Source organism: Opisthocomus hoazin, chromosome 3 (genome assembly GCF_030867145.1).
Source record: "Opisthocomus hoazin isolate bOpiHoa1 chromosome 3, bOpiHoa1.hap1, whole genome shotgun sequence".
Taxonomy (NCBI): Eukaryota; Metazoa; Chordata; class Aves; order Opisthocomiformes; family Opisthocomidae; genus Opisthocomus; species Opisthocomus hoazin.
Window position 1 is genome coordinate 72,080,224 of NC_134416.1, and position 26,194 is coordinate 72,106,417.

Below are 26,194 nucleotides of genomic sequence, written 5' to 3' on the forward strand. Positions count from 1 at the left end.
TCTAGTGTGGTCTGATGGTCTTCCGCAAACAGCAGGAAATAACTTTATACTGATTACTTGCTTCATATTTCTCTAATTTGACAGTAACCTCTTAAATATTCGTTTTCTTTCAAGAGGTCACCAACACAGCAACAAGAAATACTAGTTTTGAGTGCTCCTTCTTGACTTATGCCCACTTGATCTTTCATAAAGAGGCTGTGACTGTTGAATTTAACACTCCAATCATGCCAGTCTTTCCATCAGGATTCAGTAAAACGTAAGGTTGAATTTATGTTTATAGATGAGCAATTATAGTTCTTCTCATCTGAAACTCAAGTACAACCAAGTAAAGAATGTCTTAACCATTGATACTTTGACCAACTCTGCAAAAAGTCACCATTTTTTATTAAATATGCACTCTTTCTGTCTTCCCTATATTCTTTTTCACTTTCAATGCAGTGATCTTCTGACCATCTTACTCAACCAACCTTCCCCAGAGTTTCCACCCTTGTTTTAGAGAAGAGGAAGCCATACAATTTATTCAGTCTCTGCTCAGGATAGAAGGCAGTCACTGTTTCATTACACTGTTTCTGTACATTGCTGCCTGCTCTCTTTGGTTTTTGGTCTTGGCTAGATTTTTTTGAAAGATCTTTTAAATGTTACTGATTATCATATTTTTTGATTCTTAGGGTTGTTTGTTAACTAAATAAGAGGCCAAACAACTTTGCTTCTAGAACAATAGCTTTAACACTTTAGTAACCACCAAACATCATTATGGCAAGAGACCTTGTAAGTTCTGTTTATCTGAACATAAACTCTATTATTGCATGTTTTGCAAAACTGCTTATTATCATCTGTGAAGCAGTATGTTTTCAATACTGCACACAATTTCTGGAAATCAACTTTCCATTATTAGAATAATTTTAAGCCTACATAAATCCACATCACACGCTGCACACCTTTTAACATTAATGCCACCTGCCACGGGGAGTATTCTGAAATCCATTTACTTTGACAACATTTTAGTCCTCTTGTCAGTATACTCAGCAAGAAGCTATACCCTCTACATCCATCCAAAGGTGGTCACATTTGTATCCAGAAAAGATCATACACAACTGAGGCAAACAAATACTTTCCATATGCCCCAAAAGCAGATTGTAAAATAAGCAATTCTAAATGCCTACTTTAATTTCACCCTTCTTTGTAGTGTAAATCACTAGTTTGAATATTTGATAGGATTTTTACTTAACTGCTGGTAAAGCACTATCATTTCCACAGTTCAAGAAAAATATTAAAAGTGACTTCAGAACAGATACTTTGCTTTCTTGAAAGCCACTGCTGTTGCAGGAGTTGTCTCTGCTGGAACTACTTCAGGAGCTGTCTAGAAAATGGCACTAGATTAAAGGTTTCATGGATCTGATGGCAGCTTAGAGCAAAAGGGATGCACAATCTATCGCAGAAAATAAAATTCATTACTGCAGAAAAGCTCTGCATAAGGAATGATATTATCTCTGATTTAGAGATTATTCCCTTCTCCTCAATATAATCGCTGCAAAAATCATTACCTCCTCTAGAGAAAAATACACATATATAAATTGTAGTGCTATGATAAAATATATTAGTTATTTCTATGTGAAAAACAAGCAAAGAGATCATCCTGCAAAGACTCTGCTATCATCCAGAAATACATGAACCCAGAATTAAAAATTTTGATGCTATGGCAATTGCCAATAATGCCAAAACTTTCAGAATTATAATGTGTAAAAGATAAACCATCTTTAGTGTTCTAAACATAACTGGAACCTTCATGGCTCAGCAATTTCAGAATCACAGGATCACAGAACAGGGAGCTTGGGAGATCACATAGTCTGACCACCTGCTCAAAGGAGGGTCAAACCAATGTTATTTGTGTTATGAAGATCTTTGTTTTTCAGAAATACTTATTTGCACATGGAGTCGTATTCAGTTCAACACATAGGTTACAGCTTTCTGTTTCATTGTTATTGCTTTTAAAGCCTGAAGGAGGATTTGGAAAAAAAACAGTAACAATAAATGCATACTGAATTAAACAGGATTAAAATAAAATCTGCTCATCGTTTTTAGTTGATAAAGGAATCTGTAGTGATTTCAGCCTATCAGTGCAATTTCACTGCTATTACTTCAACTTTTTTAGTCTACGAGACAAAAATCATAATGAAGACTGAGTGTTACATTCACAGAATCCCAGAACAGCTGAGGCAGGAAGACACCTCAGCACATTGCCTAATCCAACCTTCCTGCCCAAAGCAAGGTCTACTCAAGCAGGTTTCTCAAGGCCCTGCCCAGTCACGTTTGTGACTGTCTCTAGGGATGGACTTTCCACAATTTCTTTTGGTCTGGTCACCCCTCCAACGACATGGAATTTCCTGCATTTCAGTTTATGCCCATTTCCTCCTATCCTTTCACTGAGCACCACCGAGAAGGGTCCAGCTCTGTCTTCTTCGCTCGCCCTCATCAGGTATTTATACATTGACATGATCCCCCCAAGCCTTCTCTTCTCCAGGCTAAACAGTCCCAGCTCTCTCAGTCTCTCTTCATATGCCAGATGCCCCACTGTCTTTGTGGGCCTCCGCTGGACTCACCAACATGCCCATGTCTCCCTCATATGAGGGAGCCCAGATCTGGACACACCAACACACCACTCCAGATGTGCTCTCACCAGGGCTGAGAGGAGGGGAAGGATCACCTCCCTCAGCCTGCTGGTTACAGTCTGCCCAAGAAGGTCAGGCCCAGGGTACCAAATATCTCCAAGGATGGAGATTCCGTACCACCTCTGGAAAATCTGTTCAAATGTTTGACCACTCTCATGTTAAAGAAAATTTTCTTGCCTATTTACTCAGAAGTTCCTTTGTTCCAATGTTAACGTATCCAGACTAGGAAATACATTTATGCTAAAACCAGACAGTACATTTAAAATATGATCTCATTTGTGCACTGCAAATATAGCTCCCATTTTTATAGCTCCAAATATTTCAAAATCTATATTTCTACAGAAAAACTAAACTCAGGGTCCAATAGACATAAGACACTAGTGTATAATGTTTGTAATCTCCAGTCACAATACTAAGGTAATTCTCCCCAAAGTAAGAACTTTATAAAAACTGTTTTATACAGAAAATTATTAAGAATTTACATCTTCATCCAAGAGAAAGATACACAGATTAATAAAAGCACAGAATTAGAAGTACTGCCAGATATCAGTATTTAATTTTGCTCAATTTCATCAAATTACACCTACTTTAATAAAAAACTTCAATATTTTTAGCTCCGATCTACATGTTCTATCATACTTTTACAGTGCAGAATTGTACACTTATGATCAAAGAAAAAGTAGAGATACTGCCATGGAAAAAAATTCTGGAGGTTCATCAATGTTTATGTATACATAATTAAAGTAGTGCATAGGATCTAGGAATCAACACACAGAGATAAGTATCTTCAAAATATGAACATATTTAGGCTATGAATTTGCTTGAAGAAAGCTTATAAAACATTAAAATTAATTTTTGTTAATATCTAGGTTTTTTAATATTGGAGCTTGTATTTCTAGATTGGAGCTTGTATTTCTACCAAAAGACCTAGAAGATTACAACTTTTGCTATGTGTAGAGTACTTTCATATACAATGTCACGACTCCCTTAGCTGCAACTTTTGGTAAAATAAGGAACGTTGTGATCTATGTGTTAAGGTGGTGAAGAATCACTACAGTGATTCTGGAAAACACTTGCTCTGAAGTTCTAAAATAGAGTGTAATCAATACTTAAATTACATAATATTCTTCCTCTGAGTACTTTTGGAAATTATGCACTAGATTATAGACAAACTGAAGTTTTCCCTTACTTTGTAAAAAAAATTTCAGTCACTTGTTCCTGTGAGATAATTTGAGTGCCTTATCTTGAATTGACTCCAAAGAATTAACAATATTCAACACGAATGAAAGTTCAGACACACCAAATCTCACATCCTATATTTAATAAAAGTGAAAGCTGACAAAATCAGTCACATAATCTTTAAATTATATCTTCAGGAGAACAGGAGATGGATTGTTCCTCTATACATACCTAGAATCTTTAAAAATAAGGCCTAAGCTATAGTCAATAAACCAGCTATTTTCTGGTTTTATCCTTACCACGTGCTTATGTTGTACAAGGTAACTTCAGGTGGCATGGTGAATTCAAAGTCAATTATAGATGAAATCAAGTGTCCCAGTACCTACAAGTTAAATGCTGCGTAACACAACTTGTGGGAGCTAGGACCCAGAAGAGGACCCTAGACTGTGCACACTTAGCTTCCTTATGACATGAACTGGAAACGATGGTGGTGCAAAAAAACCCAGCCAAAATCAAGCCATATACTAAAAAGGGCAAATCTAGCTGATGGCAACTTCGAGGATAACGGTGAGTGCCAGCTCCCTCTCCGCAAAGACCAGGCACGTCAGTCAAAGTAGCAGATCCCTATATCCACTCACATGCCAATACCAGTTCTGCCAAAGCAGCTGGCTACAGTTCATTATTTTCATCCGCCAGAGTGTAGAAGCACTCGTATTTTAGAGGAAGTACAATGGTCTAAGTCTTGTCCAGGAAAAAAGAAGTATAGATGGGGTGCCACCCTCAGCTTGAGACGCTGGAGTTGTCTTTACCATTGTCCTGCGCTCAGGGTCCCAACCACCCTGTGCAGTCTTCTCCTACCTCGTTCCAGGGGTGCCCCACTGCACAGCAAAGTATTTAAAAGATTTGTGTGACCAGAAAAACAGAGCATGTGAGAGACAGTGACTCTCTAACCTGCTGGTTATGGCACTCAGATGTGATTTTAGACTGTATTGGGGGACAACTGTATACCTTCAAATTTCTGGGCAAGTGTTCTGACTGTATCATTCTAACAGCCACAATCATCAGCATCTCCTTTACCATCCTATCCACTGGAAATATCTTAAAGAAAACTAGCATGTCTTGTTAAAGCCTGTTTCTGCTGCAAACTGACAGCAACCGGCATTGACTACAGGCATGTCTAGATACAACGCACAAAAGCAAATTCATATATATCCAACACCTGGAGCCATCTGAGAAAAAAAAGGACCTGTTTTGTACATTTAAGCATTCCTAAAATCAGGTAGAATCTCCATGAAGGGGATTTTTTTATCAGTGTGTTCATCTTCGATGTATAATACTGGCTTAAAACCTCAGGTGGGGTATACAGCTTCCTCTGTACTGAGCCCAAAAAGTTGTTATAACAACTTTGAAGAGCTTTCTCCAGATGTCTATTAGACTGCAGAGCAGGAAAAAGGATTTGGCTAATAACTTTTCATTTTGTTCATTACAGTCACTTCCACAACAGCCAACTGTGATGTTAAAATTAGAACTGCAATTTTACATATGTTGATTAAACATACCAAGCAGTTGCAGTATGATGAAAGACAGTCACGCTTTCAGAAATACCTGGCAAACACACACACTCCGAGAGTATTAATGCTTTTTCAGAGTAATGGAATACACATTTAGGCTGTTCAGCTTGCTGTACAGCACACAGGGAGAGTTAAGGGCCTCAGGATGGGATTCAAATGCATCCGGCATGCTGGGCATGGAGGTGGTTAGAGCTAGTGCAATGAGCAGCTCCAAGCAGAAAAGCGCATCTGAAATCCCACCCTCTGCAGGGCTTAGGCAGCAGACTTTGTAACTCCACACTCTTTCCCAAAGCATACCCTGAAAACATATTCACTTCATTCTTTTTCACTCTTCTGTTTTCAGGTAAACTTGAAAGGTGGGTATGTTTATTATTCTGTATAATGATAGAGCACCCAAAGAGAAGTGGAGACCCATCCACTCTCTTCAGACACACAAGTACTCACGCAGAGCTTAGTTGTATCAGTAATCACCAAACAAGAAGCTGAGACAGTACTGATTCCAATCTCTAAACACTAATTTTGCTAGGGTAAACACTGAGCTAGGACCATCCGAGACAGTTCACCGCACCTTTGATGTTTTCTGGCAAGACAGAATTTGGCTCAAAGGCCAAAAGCAAAAGAAGGTACAACACCAGAAGTTATGTTATTGGACACAATAACCACGATGACAATTCAGAAAAGTGACATTTGTTTTGACGTTTCTTTTGATTTCTTTTTAAGTAATAACTGTAGAAACTGCAGTCTAAAATACTGGCAAACTCACAAGCACTATCAGCTGGGACTGGACCCCTCCTGACAGAAGCATGCCACGGAGGCCCTTGTGGTTGACTACTGAGAAGACATGCAGAATAAGACTTTTACACTCTGAAACTGTGCCAGATGAAGTCCAAAGTCTGATGACTAGTTTATGAGATAAATTTTTTGTACTGGGCCTCAAGGTGTCCTCATACAATGAGGTTACCAAAACTCATTCCATACATGGAGATGTCCGAACCTCTGTTGAATTCACGCAATCCGTATTTCATCATCCATATAGGGAGCGGAGGCAATAATGTTGTACTTGAGAGTGAGATTTGCTTTCTGGGACCATACACCTTGTAAATTCAGCTTTTGGGGAACATGTTCAGGTAGGATTTATAGTCTCTGGACAAGCAGCTAAGACTTCTGAAGCAGCACTCTCAATCTATATATTCTCAGTAAACATGAATCATTAGACTAACTGCACAGTGCCCTCTCCCCTTTACAACTACACTAAGAACGTCATATTCTGTGCGAATTCATTTGTGACTGGAGACACAAGCTGCCTTTGCAAGGCAATTATAATACTACAGTCATCTGTCTGTAAAAGAGTGGAATATTGGGCAACAATGTTTTAAGTTTCGTTTTCCTTGTTCACATAACCAGTTAGACCACTGAACTAACTATGAAATTACACCCTGTTGGTTCATCTGCAGTAATAAATGTGGACTTCTGGACATAAAAATAAATGCCTACTGATCAAATGAGCCGTCTGCAAGCCGTGACTAATTGGCAACTTGTTGCCTTTAAATCCTCCCATCACTGCTTGTGGCAATGGGAAATTGAAAAGTTAAGAATGAGGCTAACAGGAAGAGCAAACCACAGAATTATTTGTACAAAGATTATTACTCAGTTTTGTTGTCTTCTGCTTTCACGATTTAAACGGGGGGGGTGGGGGGAACCAACAACAAAACCAACATTTCTTTTCAGGCAATGTAAGTAGCAGAATCACAAATTTCTTATTGTGGTCCAGCCGTTAGACAGTGAATAGGAGACAAGTCAAGCCAGTACAAGCACATTTGTTATGAGGGAAGATTTGTGTTATAACTGAGGATATGCCTTATGCAACCTTGCGTACAGTCTATGCATAAGGTGACTCTATGATAATTAAAGTTACAAAAACAGTAGGTTGAGGTCTTCATCAATCAAGGTGGATATGTCAGGCAATGAAACTCAGTACCCCATAGTTAAACCTTTCTGCCCTTTGCTTTAAATAAGGAAAAAGGAAAGAAAAAAATTTCTGCATTTTCTCTCTTCTTCCCAAGTCAAAAAAAATTTATCATACGCTCAAAAAGACTCCCAAAAGCAAGGACAAAAATCACCTTAGTCACAAGAATTTTCACACTGACTAATCCAAGAACTCATTATCAACGCTAATGATAACATCATTAAGCCTTATCAGATTTAGCAACTGTAACATTACTGAGTTTTAATAGCTAAGACACAAGGATTTGAAAAGTTTGCATGAAATTTGCTACATAAAAATTGTTTCTTAAACTTCTGTCTCTATTTCTTCTAGAGTGGTCTGATTACAGTCTGTAATCTGTAATTCTGACCTGCTGTATCAATATCCACAAACAACATGCAGGATCTCTATTATACAACAGTAAGCTATTGGTTCTGATCTTTTCTTCTCTTTCAGATTTGCAAATCATTTCTTTTTTTAACTTCTCATAAGCAAGCAGAATAATGCAAAATAGATGAAAGGCAAAAACAACTAGAGAGCAAAAAGACACAGGAAAAAAAATTCAAAGCAGGTTGCTTATGTAGCACCCACCTACGCATGTCAGCCACATTTCTGAATGAGAACCCTGATGCAATGCAAGAGAATGCAAATACATTTATCTGAAACATAATAGTGCCTCATCAGCAACTGACAGAGCCATAAAAAGGACTGAAGACTGTTTTAGATAATTCTAAATATATATATGTGCGTGTATACATATATATGTAGGCACATACCTGAGAGAATCAGCACCTAGTGTATTACCTTTATTATTCAATTTTTGTTTTGTTAATGAAAGCTAAACATAGTACCGATCTTTATTGCTTGCTCAGTCACTCTGCTTTTCTCAGTAGCATTCAGAGCCTTCAAAAGACAATCAATAAAAACCTGCTTACCTATGCAAATCTTTGGATTGATTGTATAAATTAAACACGAGGCATTATGACAATAATCTATTTAGCATGAGTATGTTTTTATAGCAAAAATCCCATTATTATCAATGTTGCAAGTCTATCCCACTTTCCCAGAAATGATCTTTTCCCTTGCAACTACAGATATTCTTCAACAGAATAGCACATCCAGTTTGGGAGTTTGTTTACAAATGCAAAACCCAGCATCCAGCTTTTGATTTGTAACTGTAGACTATTTCAGATTGAGATTGTCATCACTCTTTTATAAACTTTTATTTTCAAAAGGGTTATGCTGAAGAAATTTCTTGCTCTGTTTTAAAGAGCAAATTAAATCTTTCTTTATGACAACGCAGCAACATTGAATAATGAATACAAAGCTGTAGTTCCCAAGCACTTCATGCAATATTTTAGATTGCTGAACTGGAGATGTTTCATTCCCCAATCATATATGTTCTTGTTCCCTCATCTGAATATTGAAGGATATGAACAAATGTTTCAGAAGCTGTGCCACAAAGCTTTATACTTTCAGAAAGCAGACATAATGAATCCACATTCTCATATTTATTGTGCCCTCAAAGTAGCTTAATTATAACTAGCCATAGAAGTTTGCTAACTTAGTGTTGTAGCTTAACACAAACAAAGCTCATAGTGGTTATACTCTCAATCCTGCTGTAGTTTATTAATCAGCTTGTGATAGGCTATCTATTGGATAACAGAAAGTCTAATGGACTTCTGCAAAATAAGGGAAGATAAGGGCTATGATTCACTGGGGAAATGATTGCCTTTGACTCTGAGAATTAGGAGCAGAATGTGTCATAGATTAACACAGAGTTCAGAAATTTCAAGCTACTCATCTCATAAAAATGAATGAAACCAAGCCAAGACAGAAATCAAAGTAAATCTGGATTTACAATTACAGCTAGTAATTACAACACACAGAGACAAGAAGAGATTCTGAAAGACTGGAAAGGTGCAATTCTGGAACTATTTTTCAGTAAAAAGTAGGCTTAGACTCAGTTACTTAAGCTTTCTATAGCTATGAGTCTTGAATGTGATAAGAAGGTAAAGAAAATGCCTCATAACAAGTTTATGCTTAAGAACTGTGTTATATATTCCTGTTCTCAGTGTTAGCCTAGGACAAACCTTCTTACTCAAACTATGGACTGTTTCAGCAGCAATTGTATATGCATTTGTTAGTGCTTTTCCAACAGAGCCTAGAGGGTCTTAAGCTAGAGTAATCATATCTACTTTCCCCTGACACTGAGATTCTGGTTTCATTATCTGTGATAAGTAAGGCTAAAGGAAATAGATGTCTTTTCAAGTCACTTTAAGTTCAATTAAAACAGACCTATCTCTTATTTTATAGGTCTTCTTTTTCTCCAGTTGGGTTAAAACTTAACTGATGCCGGGGAAAGCATGCACAAAGACATACAAGTCCCCAGGAACTGCTCTAGAGGTACAGAGTACTGAGAATACCAAGAATTAAGACAATGCCATACTGGTCATAATACTAGATACACCAAGAACACTACAGGGCACTTGAGAATCAGGCCCTCAGAACAGCTTCTTTTATATGAGGATTTGTACTTCAGTGCTTATTTTTCTATAAACACATCAGCAACGTATTACTTCTTCAATAGAGCATAATTCAGCTTTTGCTGGTTTTCACGGCCAAAAACATTTTATTTCAATTTCAAATGCTTTCTTTTTACAGTTGCTTGGTTTATGAGTTTGTTCTTCAGTCTATGCCCAGCAGGTGATGTTGCCGAATTTCTATGAATTATGCTGTCCCTCAAAATAAGTAATTAAGTAACTGCTGCCATGGCATCATTCAGGGGAAAGAAGGTTAATGCACCACAAGAGGCGGCTTTCTTTGTCCTATAATAGGACAGTAACATGAAGAAAAACATTGAAGTAACAGAGAATGAAATTAAGAAGTGGACTTAAAACTATAGGTGTAATAGCACAATGCAACAAATTTTATCATACCAGTTTTGCCTTAACTCTAATTGCATTTAACTTCTTCCTGTGGCCAGATTTGTATGTTCCAAGGACAGCAACAGCTATGGCGGAGACTGCTACTTCATATAAGGCCACCCCAGCTAGGCTGGTTTTTTGGACTGGAGAGAGAGCAATCCCAGGGTTTTCCAAGGTAGCTGTTGAGAAACAGGCCAGCAACCTGGTCTTGTAGAATACATTCAATGCTACCTTTTAAAAACAAATTAAAGCAGTTGCTCTGGAAAACAGCATACCAAAATAACCAACTCCAGCTTTACAGAAATTATAGGTGTGGTGAAAATAATCACAAGGACCATATCTAGGGAATCGGTGTTAAAACAAGCTTGAAACCGACTTTCTAGAATATTTGACGTTTCAATATTGACAGAAATACAATACTATAATGTGAACTTTTTGAGTAAATTAGTAACGATTGCCAAGAACCAACCAAAAAGTGACAAACTTATCAGATTTTCAGTGAAATGTAATAGTTTTCAATCAATACAACCTTTAAAGCAGAAAATTCATATACAGATGGGCAACCAGCTAGCATCTGATTTCCGAGAGCTAGCTTTCAAATAAGAAACATAAAACCAAGATCTGTGTAAAGTCAGACATGGGGAAAAACACAAAGGGATGCTCGAAATTCAGCGCTCAACTTGCCAAGAAACCATAAAAACGTTCCCACCTAACAAGGGGAGACTTCAAGCCAAATCTGAGAGTCACAAAGTAATGAAAGCAATGGGATTAAAGAATTGAGGGGATGATTCTTTGGGCTGGCAGAACCATGGGTAGAATCAAAGATTATCACTAATGGGGTGCTAGTGTCGCATAGGTATATCCTCACAAACCCTATGACATTTCCCAGAGGAAGACAAGAGAAGACACGCTGACCAACTATGGAACAGAAGGAAATTTAGCAGCAGTACTTTCCAGTGGGTTGGACCATACAGAAAACAGACATCAGACAAGGTACTAGAAAAATGTGCCATGAAAACAATTTCAAACCTGAAAAAGATATCAGTTTATATCACAGTCCTCCTCATTCAGCATAGCGAAGGTGACAAACCATGAGTGATTTTCCAGGGAAGTAAACCTTGAGTCTATCATATCCAGACAGGGAAAAAGAAAGAAGGAAGAGATGGCAACCAAAGCTACCCATCTATTTCTCAAAACCACTTCCAGAAAAAGCATCAGCAAATAGTAATAAACCAGCCTGAGGTGACATGAAGGGATACCTTTTGTAGCAATGAAAAAAACTACAGCAATAGCTGCAAGGTGCAATACTGCAAAATTTTGGTAACTGACTGAGATTCTACCCAGCAGGTCTTATCCTAGCCCAGGGGCTGCGAAAGCCACACAAGAAGAGACCTCAACCATCTTTTATAGAAATTACACAAAGGGGGTGGGGCGGAAGGAATACAAGTGGCGAAACAGAATACTTTGATAAAAATTATACGGGGGAAAACAAAAAAACCCTGACCCCAAAAAAACCCAAATACACAGCCATTATTTATTCTGATAATAAATTAAGTTGGATATTGTGAACACCTTACCTCATCAATAACTTAGGCTAGTATTAAAACACCAAGTTCTGTATTTGGAAAACATCAATGCATGTACGTTACACTATGGGTTTGGGGTTGTTTGGGGTTTTTTTATGCATTTTATTTTACTTCAAGAGACTGTTTGGATTCAAGGGAGGAGTATATGGAGGAGATGGAATATCTGATTTTTTCAGAATTAAATGTGTTTTCCCAAACCCAAAGTATACTGAACAGCAAAGTGACACCCTTGCCTTTCCAATCTGGGTGTGTTCCCTAGACAGACCATCACTCATTCGTTCCATATTATTGATTCAACGCTAAACAGAAGTGAACAAATGATTATGGAAAAATAGCTAACAACAAAAATAAAAAGAGATATTTGTTCCCATCAGAACATGCAGATCATAGTTCAAATAAACATACGGGATCAGTCTTCAGCAGCTTTGACCCAACTCTAGAGCTGTATTAAAATACCTTTATTCACACTATATGTAATGAACTGCACTTGCTGACGTTACATCAAAGGCAAAACTAGAGTGCAGACTGTAGATTGCTGTTTTCTCCAACAGTAGAAATACAAGACAAACAAGATGAAAAAGAACAGCTAATCATATTTAAATAAAGTGAATACTGGAGAGAAGCCATTTTCAAACTGATGGAAAGCCAGGTTAAGCCAACTCATCTCACTACAAATCAATTTCATACATTTAAGCAGAAAATGGAAAGGAGGGGAAGGAAGGTCGTACTAAATCTTCAGTGCATTTGGAATATAGGATGCGCATTTCTTACCATAACTCAGCCTGGAAGTTTTCAATTTAAACTTTGTGGACAAAATTTCTGCTATTAACGTCAGTCTAATGCTAAAGTCTCCTCTGGGGCACTATTGAAATAATGCACTGGGAATCAGGGTCAGAGGTTTTATCACTATGAAAGAACTTTTGCCACTAAATTAATTCTTCTGCCCTAGACTGGTCTCTCCTGGTGCACTGCAACATTCATTTCCCTAATTGTAAGGGTGAATATACAACTGTCTGCTCTACATTGCACATGTAGGCATCCATCCACACACAGAGAGACACAGGCTAATTAGGAGGTATGGTACTGCTGCTCTGTTTCAACTCCCCGTACATTTTCTTCCCCTGCAGCCACCACCAAGCCTCAGGGGGGCCACATCAATAACAGCAGAGCTCCCACTGGCAGCTTGTATCAAGGGGAGGATTTGCAGGACTAAAAGGTCTGTCTCCATCCAAATTCACCAGACCTTCAAATGAGGAGAAACTTCACATGAAATTCTGCCTGAAGGTCAGTCCTGCTGTGTTTTCCTCCTGTTCAGGAACTCCTGGGCATTCCTACAGTGAAGCAAGCAAAACTTGCTTATGTGCTCAGCTAACTCCCGAAAGCACAACCAGAATGCCATCAGCTTTGCACCTTATGTAATAAGGTCTCAAGAGGTGCTTCCTTTCACACTCTTTGCCTGTTAAAAGTACAACACAAGCACAGAAATTCTACAAAAGCCCTCCAATCACAGGAGATAAAATAGGGAAGTAAAGAAAAAAATGATTAAAAAAAAAAAAAGATTATGATGTTGAATTGTAGGCCAAGAAGCTGAAGACTCCAGTTTTGTGGTGTGGTGGGTCATATTCCAGTGGGAAAAAAAGCATTTTCAAGTGCAACCACCTGCATCTCACAGATAGAAGTAGCTAATCTTCTTAGCCAAAGACTAGTTTAAATGCCCTTTTCATTGCTCAAACTAATAATGCACGGAAATTCTGCAGTGAAGGCAAAAGTAGCACACACTCACTGTGCTGGAACAAATGTGACCAGGAACATAAAAAACTCCAAACAAACAGAAGTATTTTTTAATCAAATGTTTATGTCCCCGTGCCGGAGCTCAAGGTAACAAGCATGAGGATATAGAAAATTCAGATATTAACCAGAAGAAATTTGATTCAGTGGCCAGTACAGAAACCTCTGTGACGACTTGCATTACTTATGTGTTAAAAAACACTGGTTATAACTTGCATATAGTTGTGAAATCCTGTATTAACAGGAATTTTGATGAGGAACAGAGCCAGCTAATAAAGCCTAGTTTTCTATACATACACATATCCTAAGCTTCTACCCACAACACAGTCTTTCTGGGCTTCATCCTTCATCCCTCCTCTGTATTTTCTCAGCTTTCTTCCCACTGCTTTTTTTAAGTCTCTTCTCAATGCAGTCAGTCTCCTTCCTATAAAGAGCAGCTGGACAAGGAACACCACGTGTCATGGAGTCACGGCTGGCTCCAAGGTTTCTCTGTGCTCACGCTGCAGCCTCTCCTTTGTTCATCTGGATCCCTCTGGTCAGCAGTTCATTTTCAGAAATGCACAGAAGTTAAAAATCTCTGGGAAATTCTTTGTTAAAATTTGGTTGCAAGTGGCCAGTGGCCAGAAATTGTTAGAAAGGACTGACAATGCAATCCCATCAGCCTTGTTTCAGAATGAAACCAAGGGCTAGAAACATAACTGATTTTCTTTCATACCACCAGTCTTTCTGGTAATTTAGAGATGGGATCTTGAATGTCTATGAATCTCTGGGATAATAAAACAAGTCTCAGGGTAGGCTCTTTAACACTCAGCTACACTGGGATAGAGAACTAAGGGAGTTTTCCCTTTCTAACACATGACTTTGCCCTATATTAATATGTAAGACTTATATTGCTGGAAGTCCAGCCCACAAAATAAGTAATACATCATAACTAGGGTACCTATAGTTTTCTTAGAAAACCTTACTACATGAGATGCTGAATCCAAAAGAAGGTTTCTCTGTTTTGAATGATCACTTGCAGCAGTTACCTGCCTAGCAGCCAGCAGTTATGATGAGATTACATTAAGTACATAGAAACAGAATATATTGCAAGGAAGCAGTAACATTTGTACTTTGTTTCTGGCAGAGGCTTATTTTAAGAGTTAGAGAAAATTGTAAATGAAACGGGCTGTAAGGGAATGAAAATGTCACAATGAAAAAAAAAAAAATCAAATCTCTGAAATGGAGAACAAGTTTCCCAAATTAAGAGAGATGACCAGTTTGGTGAAAATCCTCAACCTGGTTAAATGTTTATGTCCATATGGCAGTCATAAAAAGTGAGGGATGACAATGGAAAATAGGAGAAAGAGCAATCTATACAAATTAGATGCTTTTGCCACTGTAAGAAAATCACAGAGAGGTAAACAGTTGATGGATTATCCTGAAACAGAAGAGAGAGACTGAACTGCAAAAGATCTCCTCTGTTTTGCACTACCTGGATACTAGCAGGAATGATTCCGTGCACGAAATAAAAACATATAACTGGTCTTTTACAATATATTGTAGATACTGTTAATGATTCTTCTTCGCTCTAATGGCCTTGAATATACATTGAAATGGAATGGCGGTAAGATGAATCCAGAAGAACTTGACATCAAAATCTTCCCCCTACAGCACAGCAACTGCCCAGTATTATACCTTGATGCCTTTATGACCTACTGTCAGATACATAGAATATTACTGACACTTTTTAACAAAAATATCAAAGGTTCAAATGGATTCCACACCACAGACTGGAGATCAAAGTCGCACGTGCAATGTTCAGCCCATGCTCAGACTGTCAGTCAACAAAGTAAGGACTACTGGCACACAGAGATTACCCATGGGAAAGCTTTTCATTTGTTGGATTTTAGAAGCTAATGAATGGCTGTCCGCATCTGTCCTACTGAGAATGTACGTTCCTAAAACAGTTTGCAGGTTGTGTCACCTAACACACTTCAGTGAAAGCCCTTAAGGATGAAAGAAGTGTTTGCAGGCTAAAACAACTTGCTCTTTCCACAGACACAAATGCTCCATTAAAAAAATCTTTAATTTTTTTACAATAAGAGATAATTAAATCAGCCAGCAGTTTAAGGCAGCCAACTGAGAACAGAATCTCCCATTCTGTTGCCAATCACGAGTGAATTAAAATTTGTCAAGACAGGGCAGGAAAAATACCCTCTGTTTAGATATGGCACAGAAGTAAAGCAAGTCACCTTCAGACTGAGACCCTTCTCAAACTCTGATGGTCTTCCCTATTTCACATTGTTGCAGGCCATCAGTGACCTGAATTAAACAGTTAAGTAAAAGTCAAAAAGATAGTGTCATTATCAACAGCATACAGTAAGGACAGTAGAGACTGAAGCAGCCTTGCAAAAATTTATTTCCTTTTTTTCCTCATCTCATCACTACTACAATGTTGCCTGAGTAGCAAATACAGTGTGACAATTTCTAGCAGATTTGTATTCTTTGTCTTCTATTTCGTTGTTTGTTTTTGGAGACTTTTTGCTGTAGAAAATGAGGAAGAGGCAGAAAAGAACAATTCCCCCAAACAGAGGAAAAGCAGTCACCCAGAAACTTGGAATTCAGGGCTAACGGGCTTTCAGAGAAGTTTTGGAGGCAGTCAGCCTCATGCTGTATTTGCTAAGGAAAGTATTCTTTCTGTTATTGTATCCTGTTATTCTTTTCTTCCCTACTCCTCCCAGTACTACCAGTATCACCCTGCATTTCTCTCGTGTAGAAGACAGTCATCACTTTGCTCAACCACATGACACCTGTGTAAATCAAACCAAATATTCTTGCTAGGGTTGAGAGGTCTCTTTTCATGACTGCCTGCACAGGGAAACAACGATGGAGTCAGACACCCAAATGCATATCCTCTATTCAACACTACAATGTCAGGTTAGTCTCTGTCTATATGTTGTTTACCCTCTTGATTGCGACTTAAAATTATTTCATCATGATCACAAATTCATGTAACTATTTACATGAGTTTGCTGTGATTCCCTGACGTGAAGTTTCAAGTTTTGAGGGAGGACAGCCTTGTATTTTATCAAGTTGAATATTATTGCTCCATTTCCAAGAACTACAGATTTCTATCTATTACTTCTAGTTCAGTTATGCTTTTAATCAAAGATGTTCATGACAGTGGATCCAAAGGAGTGGAAGGATTTGTATTCTATTTCCCTAGTGTATATTATACATGCTGTGCCTGCTGATTTACAGACACACATTTTGCTGTTAGTGTATGACATAACAATTTCACAAAGTCTATTTAGACTGTTTCTGTTCCTACTAAACCATCCACTAAGCCTCACCACACTCCCTAGCCATGCTGTCATTTGTGTTCTTTCACCATTCAGTCAATCAATATACAAAAACCTAACATGAAGTGGAGTTATGCCATGTGAGGATTTATCTAGTGCCTGCAGGATACTAAGTCCAAGTAGCAGAGAATCCCTTGATGTACTGATATCATTAATAATGTTTAAGACTTAGTCACAGCTGTAGTGGTTAAATACAAAGAAATAGATGCAGTCTGGTAGCAACGCTTCATACCATTGTACAAGTTAACACGTATATTGACAAATTCAGGCCTTTAAAAGCAAATGGAAGATTTCGAATTGCCCTTCCTTATTGACTGAGCAACTGCATTAACAAATTGATTTTCAGACCTTAGCAGGCAGAACTTGACTGCAAATGAAAGGGATTTAGCACAACAAAATCTAACTCCTTAAAACACCCAACATCATCAGGAAGTTCCATGTGACCAATTCCAAAAAAAAATCCAGAGCTCCAGCTACATACTTCATTATAGGCCATGGACTAGGCCATTTTTAAGAGAGAGTGTTAAACAATAGTTTCAAGTTTTCTATTGCTTTTTCCATTCTCCCCAGAGAAAAACCGTTATTTTGTTTCCATAGTAGAACTGATGTTTTTCACATCAGAAAAAATCCTGAAGCATAAGGAAAAAAGATCTGATATGACAAGCATTGCAAACACAGTTAACAAGCTACTTTAATTATCCTCCTAAGATTTTCCCATTTGTACTCTGATCATCATCTTCTTCAAACGTAATTATGCCTCATTTGTTCATTCTGCACTAACCTCAGTGAGTATTCCAGGTGGAAAAGAGGAGTCTGTTTGTAACTGAAACCTCAGGTAATTGTTATATACTATTATTTTATTATTTTGCTATAGAATGTTTTATATATTTTAATAAAAATGATACAAACTTATCTTTGGGCAATATGAATATTGAGTAGGAAGCCAGGGCATTTCCACATCTGAAAAGCAAAACTGGCTGGCTTCTTTGCATGAACAACCATCAATCCAAAGATCATCACTGGACCAATGATTGAATAAATGAAGAAAATCATGCTGTTATCATCTGCATTTCAAAGATTAGTATTAATAAATTCTGATTCCACAGCAGAGGGAACCTTTCCACAAACTTGACCTTTGAGAAAGTCAGAAAGAAGAACAGCTGGGAATAAATGTGATTTGTGAGTCAAATACTGAGATACGTACCTAGTTACTACTTACAATTTATGCACTTCCAACACTTTTAAAGTCAATATGAATTATTGCGTTATGACTGAGTAGAGATCAAGTAAAGACCCCAGTGTACCATAATTTAAGGCCTGACAAGTTGTTTCGTCTAATTTTGGATAAGTCCTAGATTTGCTCACCTACCATGACTGGACTTCATTTCATTTAGGTTGCTTTTTGAGATTGATTAAATTTGTTTTATTTAGTTAATCTACCGAGACACATGACTCCTGCCTCATACTCACAAGTGTTTTGAGCACAAGGTCAAAATCTAGTGCTATACAGAAGTAGCTGTTCTTCTTTACACATCACTTCACTGACCTTCAAAACTGAGATATACCAATTACATAAAATGTTAAGCTTGAAAAGCATTAAATACTAGGTTTCTAAGTATAAAAAAAGATAGAGATACAAGATAGTCAGCATTTGAATACATTCTATTCCGTGCCTTACCTGAACCAAATTCCATCCCTTTAGAGATTCAGCAATGATAGAAGTAACTGTTGCACACACGCCACCAAAAACCATCAGATGATTAGGTCCGTATTTTATTGCATCATAGAAGGCTTTGAGTCCTTTTGCATTGTCGCACTGGAAAAACAAGAAGAAGCAATATTCAATGTCACAAATAACATAATTAACTAAGAAATAAACTACTGGCAGGAAAAATATTCAGGGGTTACACTGATGTAAAAATTCTACAATATATAACATCTTAAGATCCAAACATGAAAATTTTGAGCACTCTGTTCTGGACCCCTAATGTACAAGTACAGGAAAACCCCTCCTTAAGTCGTTCAAAATCCCTTATGTCTTTCTTCCAAGCCAAAGCTGCAACATCTGAATTTTGATACCACCATTTAGCAAAGGATAAACAAAGCCCCAACAAAAGGCAGTTGACTGAAACCTTTTCTACATTCAGAGCTACCTTTGCCCAAAGCACAATTTAGAATACAACACCAGATGTCAGCAGGACTTCCATAGCTGGAGGAAAGTTTGACACTACTTCTGATCTCTGTAATGAAAGTTCTGTCTCTAAAGATGACTCCCAAATAATCTCTCCTTAATGTCCAACCTCAGTATTCTGTGCAAAAACATGTAGTAGAGAGCCTGACTTTTAGAAGGACAACACAAAGTGTTCAAAAAATATCAAAAGAATATTCTTTTAAAGAGTTCAGAATTAATTGGTCTGCTCTCTTATCTCACCCTGCTTTGAGCAGAAGGCTGGACTAAATGACCTTCTGAGGTGCCTTTCAATAATTCGCTTGATCATTATTTCAGGCATAAAGTATTTTCCCATAAACGGAGACTAGAACTGAAAACTAAGAAACAAAGGGTGATGCTAGTCAGTATTGCAAAAGATATGAAAATCAGTCCTTGAATGGAGTAGTATCAATCATTTGTAATAACTTATGTAGTCATGGCTTAATTCTTGAGCTTGTAGTAGAGTATTAATAAAACACCTACCTGAAGTTAAGAATTTGATTCCAAAATTTAATGACAGTCAAGAGTGCCAACAGACTATAATGGTAGCTGCCACTGCTCTTCTTTTGCCTCCTCTACAAAGTCTTCCTCAAACATAGTCTTTGTAAGAACTATCATACACAAGCCTCCAATATTTCTTTATTACAATTCAATAAAACAGTCCATTTACTATCAGTATCCAAGTAGTAATTGTATTGCATTCTGTTGAGAGAATAAAGATTTTGACTAAGAAGTTTGCAAGCTTATATTAATCTTCTTAGTGAATTAATATTCTAAAAGAAAAATTATTGTATTTGCATTCTATCTGGAGGAATAGAATTATTGCTCCCACTTATTCAAACATATACAGATTTTTAACGCATAAACTTTTTAAAATTGCATAACGTAGCACAACATTTTGCTTCTTATTACAGAAAAAACCCCATCATTCAGTGTGGCAGAGGCTCCCCTGTCAGTTTGATGGATTGGTGGCAAGCTCACATTGTGAAGGAATTAAGATTGTGGTTACTGCAAAAAGCAACATCCTCCAGTCTTACTTCTCCACCCCTAGTTAAAAAGTAGTTTATTCCAAGCACAACTAGAAGTCTCAGCTGCTTCTTTACTTTTATGGGCAGCCAAGGACACTAGAGATTTCAGTAACCGAACTTAATCGACATTTACCCGTATCTTTGTCCTCACACACAAGTCACCATTTCAAGCTGCAGCAACAAAGATTGCTGAACTGATTTTCATACCAACTTAAAAACGGCTAATATAATTATTTAATTTTCACATTATGTCATGTGTTTTCAGCTTATTGCTGAATAAGTTTAAGAAAAATACAAGTCATATATGAAATAAGGAGGATGATGCTAGCAAAATAACAGTTAGAAGCTGTAGCCCATGAAGTGCTACACACGTGGTAAGTTATGGGGAAATAAAATTCTGTATTCTAAATGATAAATACCTATGGTCTGTTACCTGAAGTAAAATCCATACTAAAATTCACCCTTACATCAAAAACCACTGATGCATCTTTTAACTATTTGCCTACAAATTATTTCTCACTATAGTAACATCATGCAAGTTAAGGATCCTGGTAGGTCAATTTACTGGAAGATCCAGAACTGCTATTATGACAAGGCTTTTTCTTTCTTATTTATTTGATCTTTTCATGTTTATAAAAATACTCGCATGAAAACAAGACTTATTCAATCATACAGAGATCTCCTGGGAAGGTATGCTGGAAGATTTGTCTCTCCCAAAGTGAAAGGTTCACACTGCCAAGATATATTACTGATTAGTCCAAAGTACGTACAATAACCTGTGGGCTTCTCCTCAGTGTGACTCAGTTAAAAGCCTACTGTGGTTTCATCTTCCTACTTTCTTCCTGAGTAGCTTCAGCTCACTCTCTTTTAGGCCACCACGAATAATTACAGAACTCTGTTCCTTGAGTAAAACTTCCAAAATAGTCCAAAGTACGTCTCAGAGAGAAAGAAAAAGGACTTAATACTGTGGCTGGCCACGACTGGACAGAAAAGACAGGAAAAATGAGAAAGATGGGAGAAAGAAGACTTTCACATTTGTTTAACATCACTTTTCACAATACACACTGCGTATAACATTCTTTCCTGCAAGCAACAGAACAGTCTGTCACAAGCACTAAAAAATGAACATTCAGATAAAAATAATAGCCCTACCAAGCCAGAGAGACAAGGAGTTAGAAAAGGTTTCTTCCTGCCTCTAGCCTGAGGAACATATCTTTAGCATGTTCCTGAAGCCCGTTTAACAACTTGAGTTTTTCAGAGACCCCAGACATCCACCGTTGCTGCATATGATCTCCTGCTGGCAAACTCTACATACATCACTCTAGAAGCAGGCAACATTGTTGAAGGACAAGAAACACAGACACCACCGAAATTCCCACCGTATTACAACCAAATGAGTTCTTGAATTTTTGTCGCCAAGTGACTACATCTAGGTCCAGGAGCAACGCTATGCAGCAATCTAATTACAGTACAACAAAAGACTGTGTAAGAACCAAAATCCACATTAAAAAGCAGAGGCTAGAAAGTCCTGGCCACATGTGGATGAGAAGAAGCTTACTGGCTTATTAACTGGAGCATGACTAACAGCAACAAAGGGGAAAGAATCCCTCATAAAAAGTCACAAACTTAAATGATGAAAAATATCACCTGAAGGAGCCAACACTGCTTTTGCTAGATAGTTTTGCTCTTTCACCTAAATTGTCATCGACATCTCTATTTTGTTGAGCTGAACTGCAGCCAGCTCGCTTTTGAGTCATATATAAAGAGACATAGGCATGCTGTGCTGCTGATCTTGACTGCACACTGAAACACTGAGGATGGTGGCAATAGCTTTCACTGGAGAAATGTGGTTTTACCGTAACTGGAATTTCAAAAACATGTGATTCGGTACATGCTACGATTTTCTTCTGAGGAAGGGGCTGAGAATTATTCACCTCAAACAAGTTAATTGCGGTGCTTAGTCTCAGCCAAAAGCCAGTAACAAGCCATACATAAATAGCAAACATTCATACTAATGAAATAATTGCATTAAATGTATCTCTTAATATACTGACTTGATACAGATTACATGGACAAGTCACAAGGAGAAATACCGGCAAATCACAAAGCAAAGGTCTGTGAAAAGTCCTGCCTCTCTCCGAGATAAAGACTGATAAATATCACAGGTGACACCTGACAAAGGCGTAGTTTCCATTTCCAAGGAAACATAACCACTTCTTTTGATCAAGAAAAATAGCCAGATGAACCCCTGCATAGGAGAGGAGTTGACCAAGTTTTGGGATTGAAGTGTTAACCTTCCTGAACCCTCTCCGAAGGAGAGGCTGGCAAAGAAAAACTACCTTCCTCCACCGAGACAGAGGTCTGAATGTACAGGGAGAAGGTACTGCCTGAAGCATAGGGGTGCACAAGGACAAGAAACCTTTCTGGAGGGAACAGCACAGCAGCTGAATACATGAGCGAGACCTTCTCTCCTCTATGCAAAGGCCCTCCGCAGCCAAGAGGCAGGGTGTCCCACGCGAAGAACAGACATCGCTGAAGTCAGAAGAGGGTGCCAAACTGACTTGTGAGGGTTGCTGGCTGCCGGGAAGGTTGTCTGGCAGACAGAGAGAGAGATGTCGGGGCGTGGGCTCAGACCCGCCGGGCGTAAGCATCACACAGTGCAAATCCTTAGCACGCAGAAGGGAATTTTGTATGGGTCTGATACATAAAGCTTTGTTGACTCCTGTAATATTGACAGGTTTGAGTAATTATAAGACTAGCAGAAGAGCAGATACTTGTATTTAACTGATCTTGTTAGATTCACATAGCAACGATAACAACTGTGAACTAATGCACCGGTCAGATGTATGATTTAGATTTCTAGCTGTTGGATAGCTATACCCAATGGTTTCTCAATTAGCTATATTCTGGAACAACTGTACTTGTCTGAGTAAAAGAAAACCCGAGGAACAATTCTGGTATCTATTGAGCTACTGGCTACTGAGGTTAGAGATCTTTTCTGCTAAAAGCAAATAACAAACAGCTGTCATCTACATAATGAAATATCAAACTTTTTCAAGTGATATGAGAATTTTCAGCAGCACTCTGCACTGAATATCATCAGAAAAAGAAGCAATTGCTCATAAATATCTGATCAGATTTCCTTGAACAGAGAGAGAACAGAGGTACAAAGCCTTATTCCTATCCTCTGCAAAATCTTGCTCAGGAACTAACTCCATGCTAGACTATCAGCATGAAAGGAGCTAAGAGATGAGGAACACCAAAATGATTTTTGCCCAATTTTTATTCACTTTTTTAAAGTTATCAAGCAATACAGACAATCCAGTGAAGAACATACGGACAACTGCTCTGCGCTACAACAAAGGTCAATCAGGTTAACATCCCATGCCTGGGTTTATGGACAGGGCATGCTTCTCCTGAGGTGCCCTATCTCTTTTCAGGTATCTGCAACCTATGTACTTTCAAAGCCAACAATCATATTTTTGCATTTAGGCACTGCAGCTGGATTTTCTTTCCATGATTTTGTAAAACTGCTCTTGGAACTACCACTTTGACAACCACAACATCCAGTGACAATGTAATTATCCATTGAAGAAAAAGCACTTCCTTTCATTTGTTCTAAACTTCTTCACACCATGCAAAGTAGGTGTGAAACATGAGGGGTGTTATGAATGTTAAAAGTTCACAAATACATGAAAAGAAATTGGACTAGTTCATAGATCAAAGAACAATCCAAAACTTCTTAACAGAAAGGCAGTGATTTTCTCAGGAAACTCTTGAATCACAGATCATTGGTGACTAGGACAATGTTCTGGGGAAGCAGGATTAAATGCTTGCCCTGTCCTGTCAATCATCTGTTCCAGGACAATGCTGAATACTCACACCAAGTCCTGCTCTGAACCAATGTAGCCATTCCTGTGTCCTGCATTTGAAAAACAAAACCAAAAGCAAACCAACCCCCTCCAACAACGGCTTCTATACCTGAAAACTGAATTTAACCCATCCCAAACCGTGGGCCCTTCTTCATACGATTTCTGTATCATCTTCTAATTTTAACTACTAGCAATCAGATTTCATTTTGATTTAGAAGGAGCAGACACAGCAGAGGAGGACTTAATATATTCAGTGAAATATTTCCCAGTAAATTAACCCTCTCACCTTGACACCTCTGGACAGATTTTGAGACTTTACCTAGAAACCTCTTTATCTGATCCTGCCAGTTATACAAAGAATAGTTCACTGAGTGCTACCTCTAATCTACCAGTGCTTGGCATCCCATCTAATAGCTTACACTCTGCCTCAGGTGCCACCTGCCTCTCCATAAGTCACTGACTCTACAGCAAGGGTGACCACACAGTCTTCTGTCACCTCATTTCCTAAAGGGCGGTCTAAACAGCTTGTGAAGGCTCAGCTTCCTAGTCAAGATCTTTTTCTTGGTTCACTATTCTGGAAATGAGTCCATGCAGGAAGATAAACAAAATTTCCTGTCTCTCTTTATAAGAGGAATACATGCACTTTCTCAATTTTTTTTCATTCATCCGCTTTTTTTTTTTTTCTCATTTATACAACTTCTATTTTCTGTCTCGTTACTATTTCTCCAAGTATATAATGTTTACACTGGAGGACTCTCAATTTAAGAACTGCAATATGAAATGCAGTTGGAGTGTAGTAAGCAGACAAACCCCATGTAATCAAAATTGACTCCACCACGACCTCTGTTATTACTGCATATTTAATCAAATTGACTTCCTCTTTTAAAGTCTCATTCAGCTTGGAAGTTGAAGTCTTTCTTCCAAGAAAGTTGAAGCCTTTCCTTGATCTATAACAGTTACACAGAGAGAAATTCAGAAGATCATCAAGAATCATTTTGCATATTTGCTATATGGAGATCACTCCCTTTAACGATTCTGTATTGGGTTTACACAGCAACATTTTGGCAGCTGGGGGGCTGCAGGGGTGGCTTCTGTGAGAAGACACCAGGAGCTGCCCCAATGTCTGACAGTCAGTTCTGGCCAGCAGCAAAAACAGACCCACGACTGCCCAAAGCTGAGCCTGTCAATGACACTGGTGGCACCTCTGTGATAACACATTTAAAAAGGGTTAAAAAAACACCGCACAGCAGCTGTGAAAGAGGAATGAGAAAAATGTGAGAGAAACAGCCCTGCAGACGTGAAGGTCAGTGAGGAAGGAGGGGGAGAAGGTGCTCCAGGTGCCAGAGCAGACATTCCCCTGCCCCTCCACCAGATCATGGTGATGCATGCTGTCCTCCTGCAGCTCATGGAGGAACACAGTGGAGCAGACACCCACCCTGTAGCCTGTGGAGGAGCCCACACCTGAGTAATTTTAGATAGGGTCTACTGTATCCTTTTTTTTCTGGCTATACCACTGATGAAATGCAGAAGTTGTTCTAGGGCTGCACCGCGATGAAATTCATACATCAGGTAACCGGCCAGGACATCTGTAAGATGGTGAACATGACTTCAAAACATTAACATCTCATTCTGAATCGCTAATGGACAGCTAACATTTGGGCCTTAGAGAGGTTCTATTGATAATATGAGCAGTTAGTCAGATCCCACAGTGTAAGTTGAGTTCTGCTGGATTATTCTGCAGCTGGACCCATCATCTAACCAGAATCAAATTGGTGTTGATTCAAATATTCCTGGGCCAGAAGGGATTTTATAACACCCACACTATATTTGCTCACACATAACTTGCAGTCCATTTTACTTAACTCATTCACTTCTGCATCAGTTCAATAACATTGCACAAGACAGTTTCACAGATGTTTTTTAATTAGCTGCATTGATTAAAATGGGTGAATAATCATCCACATAATGTCATCTTGAATCAGAAATTTTTCAAAGTATCCTTAAAGCTGTGCTTAGACATTCACATTTACAATTTTA

The 26,194-nt window shown here is 38.3% G+C and overlaps 1 protein-coding gene across 1 annotated transcript in view; it reads right to left on the minus strand.

Annotated features, from left to right (window-relative positions):
• Positions 1 to 26,194, minus strand: part of GABBR2 (gamma-aminobutyric acid type B receptor subunit 2) — a 497,433-nt gene that overhangs the window by 369,132 nt on the left and 102,107 nt on the right. The window contains exon 2 of the mRNA XM_075416661.1: positions 18,727 to 18,864. Within this exon, the coding sequence (XP_075272776.1) occupies positions 18,727 to 18,864 (138 nt within the window). The remainder of the gene's footprint in view (positions 1 to 18,726; positions 18,865 to 26,194) is intronic.